The 18,860-nt window shown below is 53.3% G+C and overlaps 2 protein-coding genes and 1 long non-coding RNA gene across 8 annotated transcripts in view; all 3 read left to right on the top strand.

The window, feature by feature from the left end:
- The window catches only part of LOC139805752 (uncharacterized), a 335,505-nt gene that overhangs the window by 74,450 nt on the left and 242,195 nt on the right, over positions 1 to 18,860 (top strand). The window lies entirely within an intron of this gene.
- Positions 871 to 1,659, top strand: PIRT (phosphoinositide interacting regulator of transient receptor potential channels). Its single transcript, XM_071764194.1, is given in 3 exon segments — positions 871 to 1,372; positions 1,375 to 1,484; positions 1,486 to 1,659. Coding segments are annotated over 3 exon segments (396 nt in total). The 5' UTR covers positions 871 to 1,248; the 3' UTR covers positions 1,648 to 1,659.
- On the top strand, positions 12,510 to 14,383 carry LOC139805630 (uncharacterized). The gene is made up of 2 exons (XR_011729918.1): positions 12,510 to 12,711; positions 14,024 to 14,383. It is a non-coding gene; the product is annotated as an uncharacterized lncRNA (long non-coding RNA).

The following is an 18,860-nucleotide window of genomic DNA, read 5'->3' as shown; positions in this document are numbered from 1 at the left end:
TTGAAAAAAAATAATGCCTCAAAAAGCCACAGTGCTGACCCAGCCATCCAAAGCAGAGCCTTTTGGAGTGCTCCTGCTCCCCAGAACAGGAACCCCCCTGCAGCCTGAAGAAATGAGAGGAATGAATGGAGAAATGAATCACAGAATCTGAGACTGGTTTGGGTTGGAATGGACCTTAAAGCTCCTCCAGTGCCACCCCTGCCATGGTCAGGGGACACCTCCCCCAGCCCAGGGTGCTCCAAGCCCCATCCAACCTGGGCTGGGACACTGCCAGGGATGGGGCAGCCACAGCTTCTCTGGGCAACCAGGGGCTCAGCACCCTGACACCAAAGAATTGTTTCCTAATTCTCACCTCAAGCTCTCCCCTTCCAGTTTAAAGCCATTGCCCCTCATCCCATCCCTCCAGGCCCTTGTTCCCAAGTCCCTCCCCAGCTTTCCTGGAGCCCCTTCAGGCACTGGAAGGTGCTCTGAGGTCTCCCCATTGCAGCCTTCTCTTCTTCAGGCTGAACACCCCAGTCTGAGGAGCATTTCCCTGTCTCCCCTCTCTCTGTGCATTGGGCAGGAGATGGGAAGCCCTGGGCTGTGGCTGCTCCCAGGCTGAGCTGCCTGTGCTGGATGGGAGAGCAGCAGGAACATCCAGCCCCAGGGGCAGAAGGAAACACTCAGCCCATGGGAGCTTTCTGCTCTCCTGCTGAGAGCTCCTGAGCAGCCTGAGGCCCGTGCCTCAGTTTCCCCACCTGCAAGAGGGAGACTGATCCTGACAGAAGGTGGGATCTGGGAGGGAAAGCAGGTTTGGGGTATACAGAGCCCTTTCCCATGGGCAGCATCACCAGCCCTGCTTGAGGTACTCTGAAGCTCCCCTGAAAAACTGCCAAGAGCCCTGGAGGCTCAGGATAGGGGTCCTGGTGGACATCTAATCATCCCCCACTGAATCCCTGTAGGAGCTGGGAGCTGGTGAGCTGGAAGGTCTCAGGAGAGGAACTGGGGCTGTAGCAGTCCCACTGGGTGGGCAGTGGGACTCTGCAGGCATCCTCAGCCCAAGGCTACGTGCAGGACCCTGGGCCTATTCCTCCATTTCATTGCTCACACAGCTGTGATGCTCTTCTCTCCCTCTAGTGACCCACAAAGGCCTTTTCCACCTTCATTTGACGTGGCACTGATTTAGGGCCAAATCCATCTTCCTTCACTATCCCCTCTCTGCTCTTTCTCTTTTGCCCATCTTAGGTTCTCCTCCGAGATCCCATCACCATGGAAATCCCTCCCAAGAGCCCTGATGGGAGTGAGAAGTCTCCTCAGTCCAAGGAGCTGCTGAGCAGTAACACAGCCAGCACCCTCTGCATCAGCTCCCGGAGTGAATCCGTCTGGACCAGCACATCAGGAGCAAGTGGGACATCTACCACAAGCCTGTCATTGTCATGTCTGTGGGAGCAGCTGTCTTTGTCTTTGGGACGGTCATCACCAGTCTGTCTTGCTTCATAGAAAAGAAACAAATACGTTTACAAAATGTGTGGCCCAGCTTTCCTCTCCCTGGGGCTGATGCTCCTCGTTTGTGGCCTCGTCTGGGTCCCCATCATCCGAAAAAAGCAGAAGCAGAGACAGAAGTCACAGTTCCTGCAGAGCCTCAAGTCCTTCTTCTTTAACCGCTGAGGGCAGCCCAGGGCCTCCTCTTCTCTTCTCTTCTCTTCTCTTCTCTTCTCTTCTCTTCTCTTCTCTCTTCTCTTCTCTTCTCTTCTCTTCTCTTCTCTTCTCTCTCTTCTCTTCTCTCTTCTCTTCTCTCTCTTCTCTTCTCTTCTCTTCTCTCTTTCTCTTCTCTTCTCTTCTCTTCTCTTCTCTTCTCTTCTCTTCTCTCTTCTCTTCTCTTCTCTTCTCTTCTCTTCTCTTCTCTTCTCTTCTCTTCTCTTCTCTTCTCTTCTCTTCTCTTCTCTTCTCTTCTCTCTTCTCTTCTCTCTCTCTCTTCTCTTCTCTCTTCTCTTCTCTCTTCTCTTCTCTTCTCTTCTCTTCTCTTCTCTTCTCTTCTCTTCTCTTCTCTTCTCTTCTGTCTTCTCTTCTCTTTCTCTTCTCTTCTCTTCTCTTCTCTTCTCTTCTCTTCTCTTTTCTCTTCTCTTCTCTTCTCTTCTCTTCTCTTCTCTTCTCTTCTCTTCTCTTCTCTTCTCTCTTCTCTTCTCTTCTCTTCTCTTCTCTTCTCTTCTCTTCTCTTCTCTTCTCTTCTCTTCTCTTCACAGACAAAAAATGTTCTTATACTCTCCTAGAGGATTTTCATCCCAGTAAAGTCCTCTTCCCTATGGAGCAAACACATTGTACTGGGCTGCAGTGTGGAAAATGGACCTTCGTTTTTCACCCAAGTAATCCCAGAAAAAAAGAAAACAAACAAAAACAAACAAACAAACAACAAAAAAACGAGACAAAAAGAGAGCAGGATTTTGCAGCTGAGCCCATCAAGTCAGGTCCCAGCTCCCTGAGCAACCCAATGTCACAGGTCGGGCAAAGCAAAGCTCCCAGGAGCCTGCCAGCCCCCAGGAGCTGCTTCCAGCTGTGGCAGCAGAGAGGAGCTGATGGGCTTCAGACCATCCCCTGGCTTGCAAATTGCAGCTCAGGTGGAGGAACTGGGAGGCCAGAGATGGTTCATCCAGAGCCAGCTGAGAGGAGAAGCAGGACAAGAAAATTCCAGAGCCCTCTGTTTTCACCAGAATGTCACCTCATCAGAGTTTTTGAGGAGCAGCTGATGCTCAGGACTTTCCTGGCCCTGTGGCTGGAAGCTGAGCTCACTGCTCACTCAGAGTGGGCCATTCACAACTTCATTTATTGCCAAGAATCACCACCACATTTATTATTTTTTTCTTTGCTACCCCCGGCAGAGGATGTTTAAGCAAAGTTGTTCCTCTCTGCCCGCAGAGGCAAAGCTGTTTGGCAGCATCTCTGGGCTGGCATTGAGGTCTGCTGGGAGACAACCCCAAAGCCCAGCCATTGGCATGTTGGTGCAACCAAAACTGGACCCAGGGCAGGTTGAAACAGGTTCATTCTCTTCACCACTCCGTGTTCCTGCTCTCATGGACGTGTGCCCCCAGGCATCTCATCAAAGGAAACCCCAGATCCCTTCCCAGTGGTTTTTTTTCTCTCATTTTGTATTTTCATTTGGCTTTCAAAGCCAAATTTGAAACTCCACTTCTCAGTCTGAAGAGCTGGTCTCAGTCTGAACAGCAGGACCTGGGCTGATACTTACAGGCCCATGATGTCCAGCTCCTAACTTTGGGTTCAGGTGGTGATGAGAGTTTGAGAATTCAGAAGTTCTGCTCCAGCCTGGATCCCCCTCATCAGCCCCATGCATGGCTCCAAGGCTCTGCCACCCACTGTGGGGTGAGGATGTGCTTGGTGCTGAGCAGAAGAGGAAAACAGGAGAGCCCACCCAGCTCCTCTCTGGGTCTGCATCTCAGTGGGGAAACTGAGGCAGAGCCCTCAGACCATGGGAGGGGAGAAGTTGGTGGAAGGTGGACACTGAGACAATTTGCAATGTGTCTGCTCTTTGGTTTCAGACAGACAGGGGGTGACAACCTCCCTCAGCTGCTGGAGGACACTCCTGGAAGCCCTGAGGTTTCCTCTGCCCCAGTGTGCAGCGTCTGCCAACAACTCCCCCAGAAGGCTGGAAGCCCAAGGAATGGGCCATGCAGACAGTTCTCCTTCTCCTGGTTTGTGGCCCAAGCAGCTCACAGCAGCTCAGCCCCAAGCTGAGGTTGCCCCCGACCACTGTTTAAGGGGGTCCCTGCTCCAGCCAAGGTGCCCAAGGTCCTCCCCTTCTGCTTACTTCTTCAAACCACTGTTCATTTCCAATCTCTGCAGCATCCTGGAGCCACAATCCTTTCAGTCCTCTGATTTCCCAGCTGTGCTGCAGGCTCTGCAAAGCATCAGAGCCAGGGAAAAGCAGACCCTCTTGCTCAGGCCAGCAGGCACCAGTGGAAGGTGCTTGTTCCCTGTGCTCCAGGGTGATGGAGCTGTGCTCAGGGTCACAAGTCGATTTCCCTGGGGATTAATATTTAACCTCCTCCTGAACCTCCTGACATCTGACGTTGGTGCCACATCAGCAACTCTGGTCCAAGTTGCCCAAACCCTTCAGGTGGAAGTGTTCATGCTACCAGTGTGCTACCTTGGGTAACCAGGGGGCTTTGGCACTGCTACCAGCTCCCACCAGGACATGACCAAGGCTGACCAGTCCCATGGGCTTCAAGATCCCCTCCCCCAATGCTGGGAGAGCTCCAGGGGGCAGCTCCCAGCCTGGCAGAGATGCCACACGTGTCCCTTTGCCCCAGGCTCAACCTGGTCCTGGCTTCTTGGGTGGTGCAGGAATGTTTGTCCCTGGCCAGCTGGTGTCAGGTCCGTGGATGGGGGGGGACCAGGGGGATCCTCTGGCATTGGACCCAGCAAACCTCCTCTGCTCCTCAGCCACTGCTCATGCTGTGCAAGGCTCTGCTTCTTTTTGCAAGCATGGGTGTTGACTGACTGAGCTGCAAGGGGCTGAGGGTTGCAGCCCTCAAGGGTGCAGTCAGAAGAGCAGAAAAACATCAGGGTTCATGATGTGGAAATCAGGGAGTGATGTCAAGAGCATCACCGGTCCTGCCTGGCTCCTGCTTGATGATCTGTGGCCTAACACTGCACTCTTTGGGGAAGGCACTGGAAATGGTCCCCTGCTGCAAAAACCTCAGTCCTAAGGGGTGCAACAGAAGGGACTGGAAGTACCAAAAGGCCTGGAGAGAGGGAGCAGGGGTCCTGCTGTCCAAATCTATGACCAGACGAGGACACGGGCAACGAAATGGCAGTAGGGTAAGAAGTAGGATGAAGAGTCAGACTGGTCTTTTATAACAAGATTATTAAACATAATTAAAGCCAAAATTTCCCAAGAGACTTTGATGTTGCTGCTCTGGTCTCGTGTCTGTTATTTTGTGTCTGCTGGTGGAGAAGGGACCCTGTGTGATGAGGTGCTGAGGAGGGATGATGGTGACACCCAGGAACCACCATGCAGGACAACAGGAACAGTAGGAGTGGTGCTGCAGGTTGGTTTGGGTGGTGTCCATGTGCCCAGTGGAGGTGAGAGGAGCACATGTGTGGCAGGGGAAAGTAGCTGGCAAGAGGATGGATCCTGCCCAGCTGAGGGTTAAGGCCCAAAGCTTGCTGAGAGAGGTGAATTTTATCATTTGCTGCCCAGATCTGTAGGGAGCCTGAAGGGAAAGGCAGAGCAACATGCAGGGGGATACCCAGCACAGGGTATAAATGCTTGGTTACTACTTGGAGCTTGGGTGGATTTTGTATTTCTGTGTGCAGTGCAAATTGCTCCTGATGCTGGGAAATGCATCCTTCTCCTGAAGTGAGCTGGGGCAGCCCCTGAAAGGAGGTTGGAGTGAGGTGGGGATCAGTTTCTCCTCCCAAGTTACAAGTGATAACACAAGAGGAAATGGCCTCAAGATGCACCAGGAGGGGTATAGTATGTAGTATAGATTTGATATTAGGAAAAATTTCTTCCCCCAAAGGGTTGTCAGGGCCTGGCCCAGGCTGCCCAGGGCAGGGCTGGAGTCCCCATCATCCCTGGAGGGGTTTCAGAGCCCTGGAGATGTGGGGATGAGGGACATGGGGTGGGGGTGACCTTGGCAGTGCTGGGTTAATGGTTGGACTTGATGATCTGAGAGGTGTTTTTCAGCCAAAACTATTCTATTATTCTATAAATGTATGGAAACAGACATGCAGGGTGTCCTGGAGGCTGTTCACAAGGGTTTTGTTAGGACCTGACATAAAGTGCTTGTCCTCCTATCACTCAGCAGAACCCCTTTGGGCTGCTGAAAACTGGGATCCTACCTCTGTGTGAGCTCCTCCATCCCACTGACACAGGTAGCTGCAGGAGCAGGAGGTATCTGTGGGTTTAAAAGGTGTTTATGGACTCCCCAAAATAGGGAAAGCAGAAGGAACAGGGAGGAACATGCCCTCCAACTTCTGTAACTCAACAGTGGTGGATGCTGGGGAAGTCCATGGGCAGCAAGGCCTGGGCTCATGTGGCTCTGGGGACAGAGCAGGGGTAGAGAGACCTTTGATCTATCCCTAGGGCAGTTCCTGTCCTTGGGGGATGCCCACGGACCCACAAAGCTCTGTCTGAGTGCTCCTCAGTGTTCTCTGCTCCCACTGAAGCCTTCTTGAACCCCGGGGTGATGCTTTGGATCAGAGCAACAAAGCCCACGTTTTACCAAACACCAGGTTATTCAGCAAATACAATTACATCCAGCTCACTAAAGGGAGCTTAGATATGATCTGCCAGCTTCCCCTCTTCTATAAAAAGAACAGGAAATCTATTGCAAAACTCATTATCTCTGCTGAGCAATTCAAAGAGGAACCCTTCTCCTGCATCTTAAAGGTCAGCCCTGCAAACCCACCCAGCAGGCTCTGCCCTGTGTCACCAACAGCTTCTGCATCTCTGGGACCAAAGTCACCCCTGCCCCGAGATGCTGTCACCCACCTCTCCCCAAGGAGGTGAAATTGGGATTTATCTCACTTTGCTTTACCTGCATTCATCCCTGGTGTGACCTGCAGGTGTCTGCAGCTGCTGCTGGGAATTGCACTCACATCCTACCCCTCCTGGGGTTTGGGTGATCCCAGTGTGGGAGGGAGGAGCTGAGCACGGGTGGCCCCCGGGGTACAAACTCCCTGCAAGGTTGGAGTCAGGTGGGGGTTGGTTTCTTTTCCCAAGTTTCAAGTGATGGCACAAGAGGAAATGGCCTCAAGATGCACCAGGGAGGTTTAGGTTGGATATTAGGAACATTTTCTTCCCCCAAAGGGTTGTCAGGGCCTGGCCCAGGCTGCCCAGGGCAGGGCTGGAGTCCCCATCATCCCTGGAGGGGTTTCAGAGCCCTGGAGATGTGGGGATGAGGGACATGGGGTGGGGGTGGCCTGGGCAGGGATGGGTTAATGGTTGGACTGGGTGATCTCAAAGGGATTTTCCAACCAAAACCATTCAACAATTCTCTGATTCTCTGGGTATTCTTCTGAGCACCCACCCATCTCTCACTCAGAGCCAGCAGCAGCTCTCCTGTCCTTAATGAGAGAAATACCTGCAGAGGGAGAATCTTGATTTTTAGGGTCCCTTCCAAGATAATGTGTGATTCCAGAGGAATCCCAGTGCCCAATGTGAATTTGAAACCCTACAAAAAACAACCAACCAACCAACCAACCAAAAAAAAAAAAACCAAAACAAAACCAACAACAACAAAAACACAATGCCATCAAACCAAACCAAAAGCAAGCAAATAAAAAAAATAAAAAAACAACAAAAACCAACCAAACAAAATAAACCAAAAAACTAATCCTTCCTATTCTTCTACAAGTTGTTGGGAACATGGAAACTCTTGAACCAGCTCAGACTTGCAGTGTGGGAAAGCAGCAGAGCCAGATGTGAGCAAACATGCCCCAGCTTTGCCCAGTGACCCTGCTAAGGGGTGAGAGGGGATGCTGAGGTGGGGCTTTCACCCAGACCCTGGCAGGGACAGTAAATCTGGTTATTTCTCACTCTGACACAGGCCCCTGGGTGTTTCCAAGGAATGCAATGCCTCCATCCCTGCAGTCCTCAGAGCTGCCTGGACTCGTGTGCAGGGCTGGGAGTTCCCCTGGGTGTTGCAGCAAGCAGTTTGGCTTCTTCTTTTTTTTTTTCTTTTTTTTTTTCTTTTTTTTTAACTTCCACTCAACTAGAATATCAGGTTGCAACAGAAGCCAGCACTGTAAAGGAGACTGGTTCTACTCTGTGCTCCTTCACAAGACACTGACAGCTCAGCTCCTCCACACGCAGCAGCCTTGGGAATAGGAAAATTCCTTCTCCTTGTGTTTGAAGGTTTCCAGCCTCCAGCCCGCAGTAAATGCTGAAGGTTCTGAGATCTCAGAGCTGCCCAGCTCTGTCCCAGCCTCTCCCCCACCTCCCTGGGGAATGGAAGCTCCATGAATCCCAGCCTGGTCCTGAGCTGGCTTGGTGCAGCCTTGCTGGAGCCCAGCCTGACTCCCCAAGGATGCTGATGGTGGTGGTGGGTGAAGGACCTGATGGCTCAGCTGTCTCCAGCTGTTTCCAGAGATGCAAGTTTTTTCCAGAGATGCAAGATGTTTCCCGGGATGCAAGTTCCAAGCCCAGCCAGCTCCCTCCTGCCAAACCTCCTGCAATGGCTTCAGCCCTGTCCTGCAGTTTCAGCCCCCAGCATTGCTTCTGACCCACTCCCACATCCCACATCCCAGGAGGAGAGGGCAGGAGCACCTCCAGCTTCTGGCTGCTCCCAGGGAGCCTCTGCAGATCCTGCAGAAAAAGCTCTGTGCCAGCCAGAGACTGAGGATGTTGGTGACCCCTCTGTGGATGGGGAGTGCCAGGTCCCCTCTGCAGCATGGCTGGGGTGAGCTGAGCTGGTCAGGGATGTCAGGGGTCCTGCAAAGAGGGGGAGTTTCTTTCAGCAGAGGGGAGCATGTTCTAATTCCCCACGTCCCAGGATGCCTCAAGGTGGTGGTCTCTGCAGAATACCTGCCAGGGGATCAGCATCACCAGCCAGGGCTTTGCAAGGTAGGAGCACTGGGGTAGGACCATTCCTCATTGCTCATTTATTCCTCTCCAGCTCCAAGTCTCCCTTCCCGGACGTATGAAGAGGTTCCATCACTCCATGTCCACCAGCCAGTGCCTTCTGGGGGCAAGCAGGGAGGGAGGATGTTTTCACTATTCCCTCACAAGGAAAATTCCCAGAGAGTTCAACATAAATCACTCCATGCTTTCCTTTGGTCAAGGAAGATATTCCTACAGCTGGGAGAAGAGCACTTGCAGAGCAGCTTCACTCCTGCACCCATTGGTCCCACACCTAAGACCCAAACCCAATACTCCTGCGTGGAGCTGCTGCCCCTTGGAGGGAACCAGACCTCTGGTGCTGTGGGATGGAGCTTGCAGAGCCCTGCCAAGGCTGAACTCCTCTCCTGCCCCTGTACCCATGGCAGCTTGGGCCATCCCCCCCATGGCCAGCACTGATTCCTGAAGCTCCTGGGCATCAACTGAGCTGCTCAGTCAGTGGTGCCCATCTGCTTCCTCAGGTAGAGATTTCACAAAAGCTCAGCCCATGCTACAAGGAGTTACCTGGGTTTTGTTACAAGATGAACTTGCTGAAGGCCCCATCTCAGGTTTGTCTCCACCAGCTGCAGTTAAATAAATCCTGGCTGACTCCCCTTGGCCCAAGATTTGGTCAGACCCTTTCCATCCCCCTGCTCAAATTCTTGCTGCACCCAACTCAGATGTAACGGGGGGAAGCCACGTTCATTGCTCACTGCCATGAACTGGTTTGCTCTTGTCACAGATTTCTGCAAACCTGTCCTGGGCCAGCTCCAGGCACGTGCATTTCCCACTGACAGCATCTTCCCAGCTGCTGCAGAGCTGGGCTAGAAAAAGGCAGAGGAGGTAGAGAGCATTTCTGCTCTTTTCCCCAAGTATCTTTGGACTCAAATGTGGCTGCTTCCAGTTTTCTGAGCCATTAACTGGAGGTGAATGAACTTCTAGAAATCTTTGGCTATCTTTCCAGTCAAGGGAGTGACTTTATTTAGTGTGTGGCATTTCCTTTCATGCTATCATGGGTAAAATCACTGCTCTCCAGGGCAGGGCTGGCCAGCACTGAAATGCACCCAGGTGAAAACCCTGCCTCCTGCAGCTTAAACCCAAGCTGGGCTGCTGATACCTTCCAGGAGAGCAATGCAGGGACCTCCCCATGCAACATCTGGCTCAGGAAAGCCAGAGGCTACAGTGGAAGGAAGCCTGAAGTGCTAAATACTTCCAAGATCTCCCTTGGAGGGACACCAGATATGTTGGATAGGTCATCCCACCCCCCCAGTGTCTCCTGCAGAGGGACAGGAGTTGCCAAGGATACTTGTGTTGGTTCCCTATTTCTGTGCTGGAATAACCTCAACAAATTTTCCAGGTGTCTTTTTCCCAGGTCTGAGATGCAGCCCAGGAGAAAACTTCACCTTGACTTGGTGAGATCAAGGTGGTACCACTCTTCTGCAGTGTGGGGTTGGAAAGTCCTGGACTGATCCAAGCTCCTTGCATCAAACCCAGTTTCCTTTGAGCTCTTGGATTCTGCAGGGTCTGAGGGAGGTTCCTGGGGTGATGCTTACCCTGCTCCATGTGGCTAAATTCCTGTTGGGATCAGAGCCCTGGATAGAAAGGACAGAAAAATCTCTAGAAAGCTGCTGGAGCTCTCTCCACTACAAGAAAAAGTGTTGGTGTAATCACCTGAAAGAAATCCATGAAATTCAGTGAACAGAAAATAAAGAAGATAAAGACTCAGGAAAAGGGAAAAAAAAAAAAAAAAGAGGAGATGAGGGGCACTGGATACAGCTGTGGGAGCAAGAGAGGGCACAGAAAAGGTCCCTCCTTTTGGAGGATGAAGAGGCTCAGACTCATGAGAAAACTGGCCAGGGCAGATCCATCATCATCATCACTAAACCTCAGGCAGGTTCAACAAAATGAGCCTGAAGCAGGGAGCTGCAAATCTCTTTTTCCACCCTCTCACCACCTCCATGCTCACTGGAGACCATGGAAACCTGACAGCAGGAAAAGTTGTCAACCTCTCAGGTTCCCCAGAGCAAGGCAAGGGTTGGGCACAGCTCTGACTTCAGAGGCTGGGGGAGTTCTGGCCACTGAGAAGGAACTGAAGGCTGAGTCTGAGAACAGGGGATTTCCTTTCCTTCCCAAAGGCAGATTTCAGAGCACATTTCCTGTAAAGAGGGTGATGGGCTCCTCGAAGAAGCTTCTTCCCTCCAGCCTTCTGGTAATTAAGCCAGGGCTGAGCCTGGGCTGGCAAAGAGCAGATTATCCCCCAGCCCCAGAGGATGCACAAATGTAAGTGCACAAAGTAAATCGGTTATTTGTGTGTTTCAAAGCCTTAATTGTTCAGATACAGGTGAAAAAAAAAAACAAAACAAAACAAAACTCTCCTGGAACAAGCAAACCCTTGGGATTGGGAGGGAATGGTGACACTGAGATGGTCTGCACAGTCCTGTCTGCCCTGGATTTGGAAGCTGCAAGCTGGAAAAGCTCAGGAAAGAGGAGCCATGCTGGGCATCCTCTGCCCTGTGCTTGCTGTTTGGGAGATGCCTACCAGGGATGGCAAGCAGAACTTTGACCTCTTTCAGCACCTGGGATTTCCTGGGCAGCCAGGAAACACCTGGAGATGGAGGTCAGGCCCCCTGTTCCCTTCAGGCATCCCCCTGCCCATGGGAGAGCAGTGCTGGGGCTGTCTGGGGAGCAGCCAGGCCTTGGGTGTCCCGGGTTTGGCAAGGAGATGGGGGAGAACTCTGCTGGTGCCAGCCCTGGAGCCACGGCCACCTCCAGCAGGTACCTAACACCAACCTCACACCCAAACCTCCTGCCTTAGCATCCTCTGAACACCCAAGAGATGAGGCAGGCAGCTGCCAGCCCCCAGACCATGCTGTGCTCCTCTTTTTGGATGGCTTTGCTCCCAGGACCCTCCCCCTACCCCAGACTCCCTGATGCCAGGCACGCACAGACCAGGAGAGGGAAGATGTACCCAGGGTCAGGCAGCAAATGGGAGCAGAAATTGGCAGTCCTGGACCCCACAATGTGACACTGGCTGCTCTGAGACAAGCCAGGAGCTCTGGGAAATCCCAGCTGATTGGGTGAGTCCCCATGGACTTGCTTGGTTCCCATTTTGGGGCTGGGCCACCACACAGGTTTGTCTGATTTGCTGCTTTTCATCAGGACCTGCTTTTTGGAGCTGTTGTAAGGGAGATGTATTTTTGACACTCCAGGCACACTTCTGTGCCTCAGTTTACCTATAAAGAGAACACTGCAGTGCTCCCCAGCTGTCACCAGAGCATCACAGTCTTTGCTGGGATCCTCTCTTGGCAGATGCTGCCCAAAACCGACACGAAACCCTCCCAGCTCCCAAATGGAAGGAGTGCAACCAGATGTGGGCTGGGTCAGGACCCAGCTTCCAGCTTTTCGGGAGGCTGTGTGGGATGCACCTACAGCCAGGGGATCACCAGGGAATAGACCCTTTCCCTGGAGGGCTCCCAAGGCAGCCCCGGGATGTGCTGCAGGGCAGGCAGGGGCAGGGCCATGAAACGGTTAAATCGGTGTCGTCTGCTCCCTCCCGATTGTTCTGCAAGGTGTGTTTGTGACATTTGTACTTCCTCCTGGCAGCCTGGAGCAGAAGCAGGGAGGGAGGGAGTGGTGGGGATGCTGCTGCTGGCTCATCTGCTCCCCCCCTGAGGGTCCCAGCTGGGGTCCCACCATGAGCCCCTCCAAGCTTCGCGGCCGCTGCGCTGTGCTGCTCCTCCTGGCCATGCTGTGTGATGTGGTGGGGCTGATGGTCCTTTTCCTGGGAATCTTTGCTCCTCTCAGCTCCTGGGACTTCTTCGTTTACTCAGGAGCTCTTCTGGTCGCCTTCAGCCTCCTCTTTTGGATTTTCTGGTACACAGTAAACATCGAGGGTCCCCTCTAGGGAGTGAGGTTTTTAACTAACCCGCAGCTCTGGCAAAGTCAAAATGGAAACTTGCACTTGGAGGAGCAACATCACGTGCTGGGAAGCTCCAGAGGTTCATCCAGGTGAGGAAGGGCATCCAGAAAGAGCAAAGGGAAAGGTCTGCTTGTCCAGCCTCGAAGGAAGGAAGAAAGGGTCTGCGTCAACCAGCCTGATGGACCTCAAGGGAAAGGTACCTGCAGCTCAGCATGCACAGGGATGCTTGGCAGAGTTGGGGAATGCAGAGGTCCTGGCAGGGCAGCCAGGACCTTCCTGCTGGTGACAGCCACTCTGCAGGAGTAACACGAGATTGTTCTGGAAGGGATTAATGATGGACAGAAACTTGGTTTTGATGGGATGAATCTGTCTGAATCAGAAGAGGGGGGGGATTGGTGGAAATTGGAGATAGCTTGGATTTGTTTGCTGAGTTCTTCCCTTCAGATGATGCTGTGGGGTCTTGGAGAGCCCCTGCTCTCTCATGTCAGCTTTTGGCAGTGGAGGGACAGGGGGTGTCTCCCTGGGAAACAGGGCAAGTCAATAAGAATGATCCAGATCCAGGCTCTCCCTTAGCACCAAAGCCTTGGTGTAGATGGGACATGAGGAAACCTTGGTGCTCACTGGACTAACCCCTTCCCACCAGTGTCTGCCCAGGCTGGGAAGGATTTGCCAGCAGGGAACATATTTCCAGGAACATAATGGGGAACAGCATAAAACCAAGGGAAGATTGTGTCACCAAGGCACCAGCAGGTCCTGCACGCAGCCCATGACAAACCCTGAATACACAGAAATAGGTACAAAGTGCCATGAGATTACAGAGATTACACCTTCTTAATCTCATGCCTGGTGTGTTTGGCAGTCACCCAACCAGCAGAAGGGTTGCTGGTGACATAGAGACATCCAGCTCAGCCCAGAGCTGCTGCCCAGGGTTTGGGTTTGGCCTCACCTGTGAGCAGCAAGACCCCTGCAAGGCCAAGAGGGGTGGGAATGTCCCTGTGTCAGGAGAAGAACATCATCACTGCATCCTGCCTCCTTTCCAGCATCCCAAGGAGATGTTCCTCCCTCTCAGTGTGCTGGCAAGGCTGGTGGAGCCAATTAGCCTGATTAATGAGCAGCCTGGAAGTGCTTGGAGCCACACAGTACGTGACAAAAGGATGGTGACAGCAGGAGGATGTCCCAGCCAGGAGCCTCCTGTGCACCCAGGTACCAAGAGCCAACCCGTGCCCCAAGGTTTTATAACAGCACATGAGACAAAGACAAGGCAGAGATGGGGGAGATGAACCCCCCTGACATATTTTGGAGCTAGGACCAGACTCACCTCTCCTCAGTTTTGGCATCTCAGCCAGGTCAGTCCCCTCCTGGTACACAACATTACCAAAAGATGGGATTCCCATTCACAAGTCACTCGAGAGAGATTTCTTTGCAGAGTTCTTTCTAAAGCCTCTCACAACCAGTGAGTAACATTTCTTTTTATTATTTACTGCTTTTTCTTTCTTTCTTGTTGGCAGTGACTACAAAAGGCAGCCAGGAAGTTTTCAGGACTCTCCTAAGAGCATGGAAGCTGCATTGTGAGTCACGGGGTTTTACAGCCCTACACTTACCAGGATTCCCAGACCAGGAGTTCAGCTTTCACCCTCATGCCCGGGTCTCAGGGTGCTTTCCCACCCATCTGCCCTCGGAACTATCACCTAGAATTCCTGTGATGTGTATCTGCACATGTGCAGATAAGAGGCAGGAACAAGCACGAGTTGGAGACTGCAGCTGGATACAAGGAAGGGCAGCAGTAACCAACACCCTCCTTTATTTGCTCTGGGATTTTTAATTGCTGGTGCTCAGCCTGTTCAGTCCAGCCTGTAAAGCTTGGCTGAGGGCTTTGTCACCATTCAATGTCTGTCCCTGGTTAGGTGTGTGCCTGGGTGCATTGCTCAGGGACAACTCCCAGGCAGCTGGTGCCATCACCCTGGGAACCGAGTGGGAAATGGGTGTGAGGTCCCTGTCACCTCTTGTCCCCCCTGTCTCCCCAGCTGGTCGGGCAGAACGATCCTGAAAGGTGCTTGCTGGGGGGCAAAACCTCTGAGATTGGCTCCAGCAGTGCCCAGAACCAGAGCATGGCTGGGGGAAAGCTTTGGGGTGGTGAGGGGTGGAGAGTGATGGTCATAGAATCATACAACAGTTTAGGTTGGAAGGGACCTTAAAGATTATCTACTTCCAACCCACCTGCATGGACAGCAACACCTCCCACAGCCCAGGTTGCTCCAAGCCCCATCCAACCTTCAACGTTGCCAGGGATGGGACAGCCACAGCTTCTCTGGGCCCTTCTCTCAGCCCTGTGCCCAGAACTCCTGCCACGAGGCAGGGTGTGTGGAGGAGCTGGGTCAATCCCATCACTGCCTTTCCAGGGTGCTGCAGGCCCCAGGATTCCTCATTCCCCATAGGACCTTCCTGCTCACCCATTTTCCCCTCTCCAGTCCATCTCTGGCAGTGACCCAGCTCACATGGAGCTGGGCAGGGCAACCACCACTGCCCAGCAGGAAGCACATGGACCATGAATAATAGAATCATAGAGTTGGCTGGGTTGGAAGGGACCTCAGAGCTCATCAAGTCCAACCCTTGATCCACTCCCCCCGTGGTTCCCAGCCCATGGCACTGAGTGCCACATCCAGGCTCTTTTGAAATATCTCCAGGGATGGAGAATCCACCCCTTCCCTGGGCAGCCCATTCCAATGGCTGAGCACCCTCTCCAGAAAGAAATTCTTTCTAATGTCCAACCTAAACCTCCCCTGGCACAACTTGAGACCTCTTGTGCCCTCTTGTCTTGCTGAGAGTTGCCTGGGAAAAGAGCCCAAACCCCCCCTGGCTCCAACCTCCTTTCAGGGGGTTGTAGAGAGTGAGTTGAACTCAAACCCATCTCTGTATTTTTTTTGGGGGGGAAGGATGTGTGGGTGTGGGTGTGGGTGTGGGTGTGGGTGTGTGTGTGGGTGCACAAGGTGCCTTCAGCACCCTCCAGTTCCAGGCAGCTGGCAGGGATGGGCACAGCCCCAGGCAGGACATGGAGGCTTCAATCCCCCCAGTGCATGGACAGCAGGAATTAGACAGGGAAATCTTCCCACCCACGCTGTGTGTCTGAGGCAAGGAACCAGGGATCTCTCTGGCCTCCTTGTCCCACCTTCTCCTATGATGGGTACCCATGAGTCTGCACAGCCCAGCACCTCCAGAACACCAGCTCTGATGTCTCCAATGTCCCTTGCCACCCCAGGGACACAGGATCTCCCTTCTTCTGCTGTCCCCAAGACACACTGGCCAGAGCAGAGTCCACCTTTGCCACGACCAACCTCACCAACAGCAGGACAAGCACAAGTGAAGCATTTGAGCCCCTGTGCCTTGGAGGTTCAGCCCTGCACAGCACTGGGAGACCTGCCCAAAGCCCAGCACAATGTTGACCCAGGAGCTTATCTTCCACCGTTGGGTTTTTTTGTGGTTTTTTTCTCAGTCTGTTTGCTCCAGGCTGCTGGGGATGTTTTACAACCATTGCCATGGTGTGCAGGGCACTGGAATGAGCATCCCTCCTCCACTCCCTGAGCAGTCTGTGCTCCCAACCTACCCCACTGACAGGAAAGCCCCATCACCAAAAAACATTACCCTCCAGGTCTTCCTAAGCCCAAAATTCCATTGAAGTGCGTGCCAGGAGTCCTCTTTCAAGGCTCATGCATACTTTGGGGAGCCTGGGATTCCCTGGGATCCCTTCAAGGCTCTTCCCCTGCATGGTACCACCCTCACAGCATCCCCCACTCTGCTCCAGGGGAGGCACCAGGGGTGACATCAACCCCAACAATGTCAGGATTTTACTAGATCATCAAGTGTGTAGGGAGGGGGGGAATTCTCCTTTTGTGACCAAATCTTAGGAGCCTTTCTTCCCCCATGCCAAGGGATGCCATCAAGCCCATCAAGCAGGGGATGAGGTTGTCTCTGGGGAGGTGAAGGGGAGCAGAGATTGTGCCAGGATGTTTTGCAATGTTCTGTTTTGGCTCTGGGGCAACTGTTTTGGTGTCACCTTTCTGGGACTTTTTCATTAAAGTTGCTACTGTCCTTTTTTTCCAAGCTGTTTGTTTGCTGACTGGAAATAGTGGGGAAAATCAGGAACCTCCACAACAACTCAGCTGAGGAGCAGCTCTTCCACAAGGGAGAATGAGAGCTGGAAAGTACAGTAGCATATGTGGGATAAATCACAGAGTCTGAACATCAGTGGCAAATATTATTAAGCCTTCCCTGGCAATGTGGAGAGACCCCCTCCTCTGCCAGTAAGGTTTTGGTAATAAAAGTTCTTCAACAAACACCTTCACTGTTGGCTCTGCTGCATCTGCAGGCAGTGAGGCAGTGGGGTCTCCCAAGGTCATTAGTTAATTCTTTTTCCTTCAAATATATAATCGTATTAAGAGGATCCTTTCTGCAGATTCCCATGGCTCTGGAAGCAGGGACTTTTAGAGAACAGCAGCTGTCAGGAGGTCACAACCCTGCACTATCTCTGCAGGTGACTGTCCTGAGCCCTGGGCAGGAGCCAACCTTCTCCAGGGCAACCTGCCAGAGTGAAGCCAGAGAGCCAGCAGGAATTTTCAACCAGGAATTTTATCATATAAAGGCTCTGGGGTTATTCTGAACTGGCCTCACTGCTCCCAGCCCCACCTTCACCCCCAGGCAGAACTGGGAGACAAGAGGCAGGGTTAGAAGAGGGACCAAGCTCTCTTTGACTCAACAGGAGACCACAAACTCCTCCCGCACACTTGGACCTTATCCCCAGGTGCTGTGGGGAGGAAAGAAGCAGGTTTAGCATATCCCGGAGTTCTCCCAGCCTGCACAAACCCTTCAGCAGCAATCCCTGCCTCTCCCTGCACAGCTGCATCCACTCTCCCAGAGCTCATGGAGGGAGGATGTTTGGTCCCGCTGCAACCATGGCAGCCCTGCTTCCAACTGGTCCCAGTAGGTGTGGTGAACTGGAGAGAGTGGGCTCCAAGCAGGGATTTAAACCTCCCCAGCCCCAAGAGCTGCAGCTGCCCAAGCGGAGGTGCCCGGGGCTGGAGGTTTGGGTCGGATGGAGCGAGCTGAGCAGCTCCTCCACCCTTTTCATGCTGGGCCAGCTCTGACATCACCCTCAGACCATTTCCTCACACTCACCAGGGCCAGGCACTGCCGTGCTACTTGCGGGCTCATTTTGCTGTCCCCACCCAGTGCTACCGCAGTTTAGCTGCCTGGATCCCTCCCGCCCGGGGCGTGCGGCTCCTGCGGACACGGAGCTTGGTGCCTGCCCCATCCCCGGGCTCCTCCTGAGCCCTGGACCTGCCCCATCCCCCTGCTCCTCCAGGGAAGCAATTCCCATTCGACCCGGAGCGAAGCCCAATCCCACGTAGGGAATGCTGCAGCGACAATCCCAGAATTGTCACAGTTGGAAACGACCTCTAAGTCCGACTGTTAACACCCCCCAAACCAAAATATTTATATATCAAGATATATTAATATATGTGTGTGTGGAAGCTCCAGGCTCCCCCCAGCAGGAGCATCCCTGCTTGTCCCCCTGCTCTGGCTGGGTGGCCGGAGGGGTCGGCTCAACAGGACCCCAGGGTGATCGGGAAGGGGAGGCAGAGGAAGTCCCCTGGGCTCCTGCCACCCCTTCCATCCCCCAGCCCAGCCCCACTGCTCTGCCAGGAACAGCCCTGGCAGGGCTCCGAATGCAGCAGGGGGGCCAGCCAGGAGCTAATTGCTGCTCCCAGGTAACTAAGAGCCCTGCAGTCATTAGCAAGAGTGGTGAGAGCGAGCCCTGGTGTCACCTCCAGCCAAAGGCGTTTGCCCAGGAGCCTCATTGCAGCTGCTGGATGTGAAGCTGAAGAGCAGCTCCTGGGCAGGACAGCAGCAGCCCTGTGTTTCCCTCTCCATGCCTGGGTATACCTGAGCATCCCAGTGCTTTCCTTTGCATTACCATGAATCCCTGTTCTTCCCTGTGTATCCCCACGCATCCCCGTGCTTCTCTGGATATCCCTGTGCATCCCTGTGCCTCTCTGCTTCCCTATGTATCCGTGTGCAGCCCCTCACACTTCCCTGTCCTTCCCTTTGCATCCCTCTGTATCCCTGTAAATCCCTGTGCATTTTCTCCTGTGTACCCATGTGCAGCCCCACACTTCCCTGTGCATCCCTGTGCATCCCTGTGCATCCCTGTGCATCCCACAGCTGGCTGGGAGGGAAGCAGCTGCCAAAGCCACCAGGGAGGGTGGTGAAGCCCCAGGGCTTCCTGGTTTGTGCTTTCCCTGAGCTGATCCATGTCCTCCAGGACAGCTGCTCAGCCATGCTCCGGTGGCT

This window comes from Heliangelus exortis, chromosome 20 (genome assembly GCF_036169615.1).
Source record: "Heliangelus exortis chromosome 20, bHelExo1.hap1, whole genome shotgun sequence".
In the NCBI taxonomy this organism is placed as follows: domain Eukaryota; kingdom Metazoa; phylum Chordata; class Aves; order Apodiformes; family Trochilidae; genus Heliangelus; species Heliangelus exortis.
This window is presented reverse-complemented; position numbering and strand designations above follow the sequence as displayed.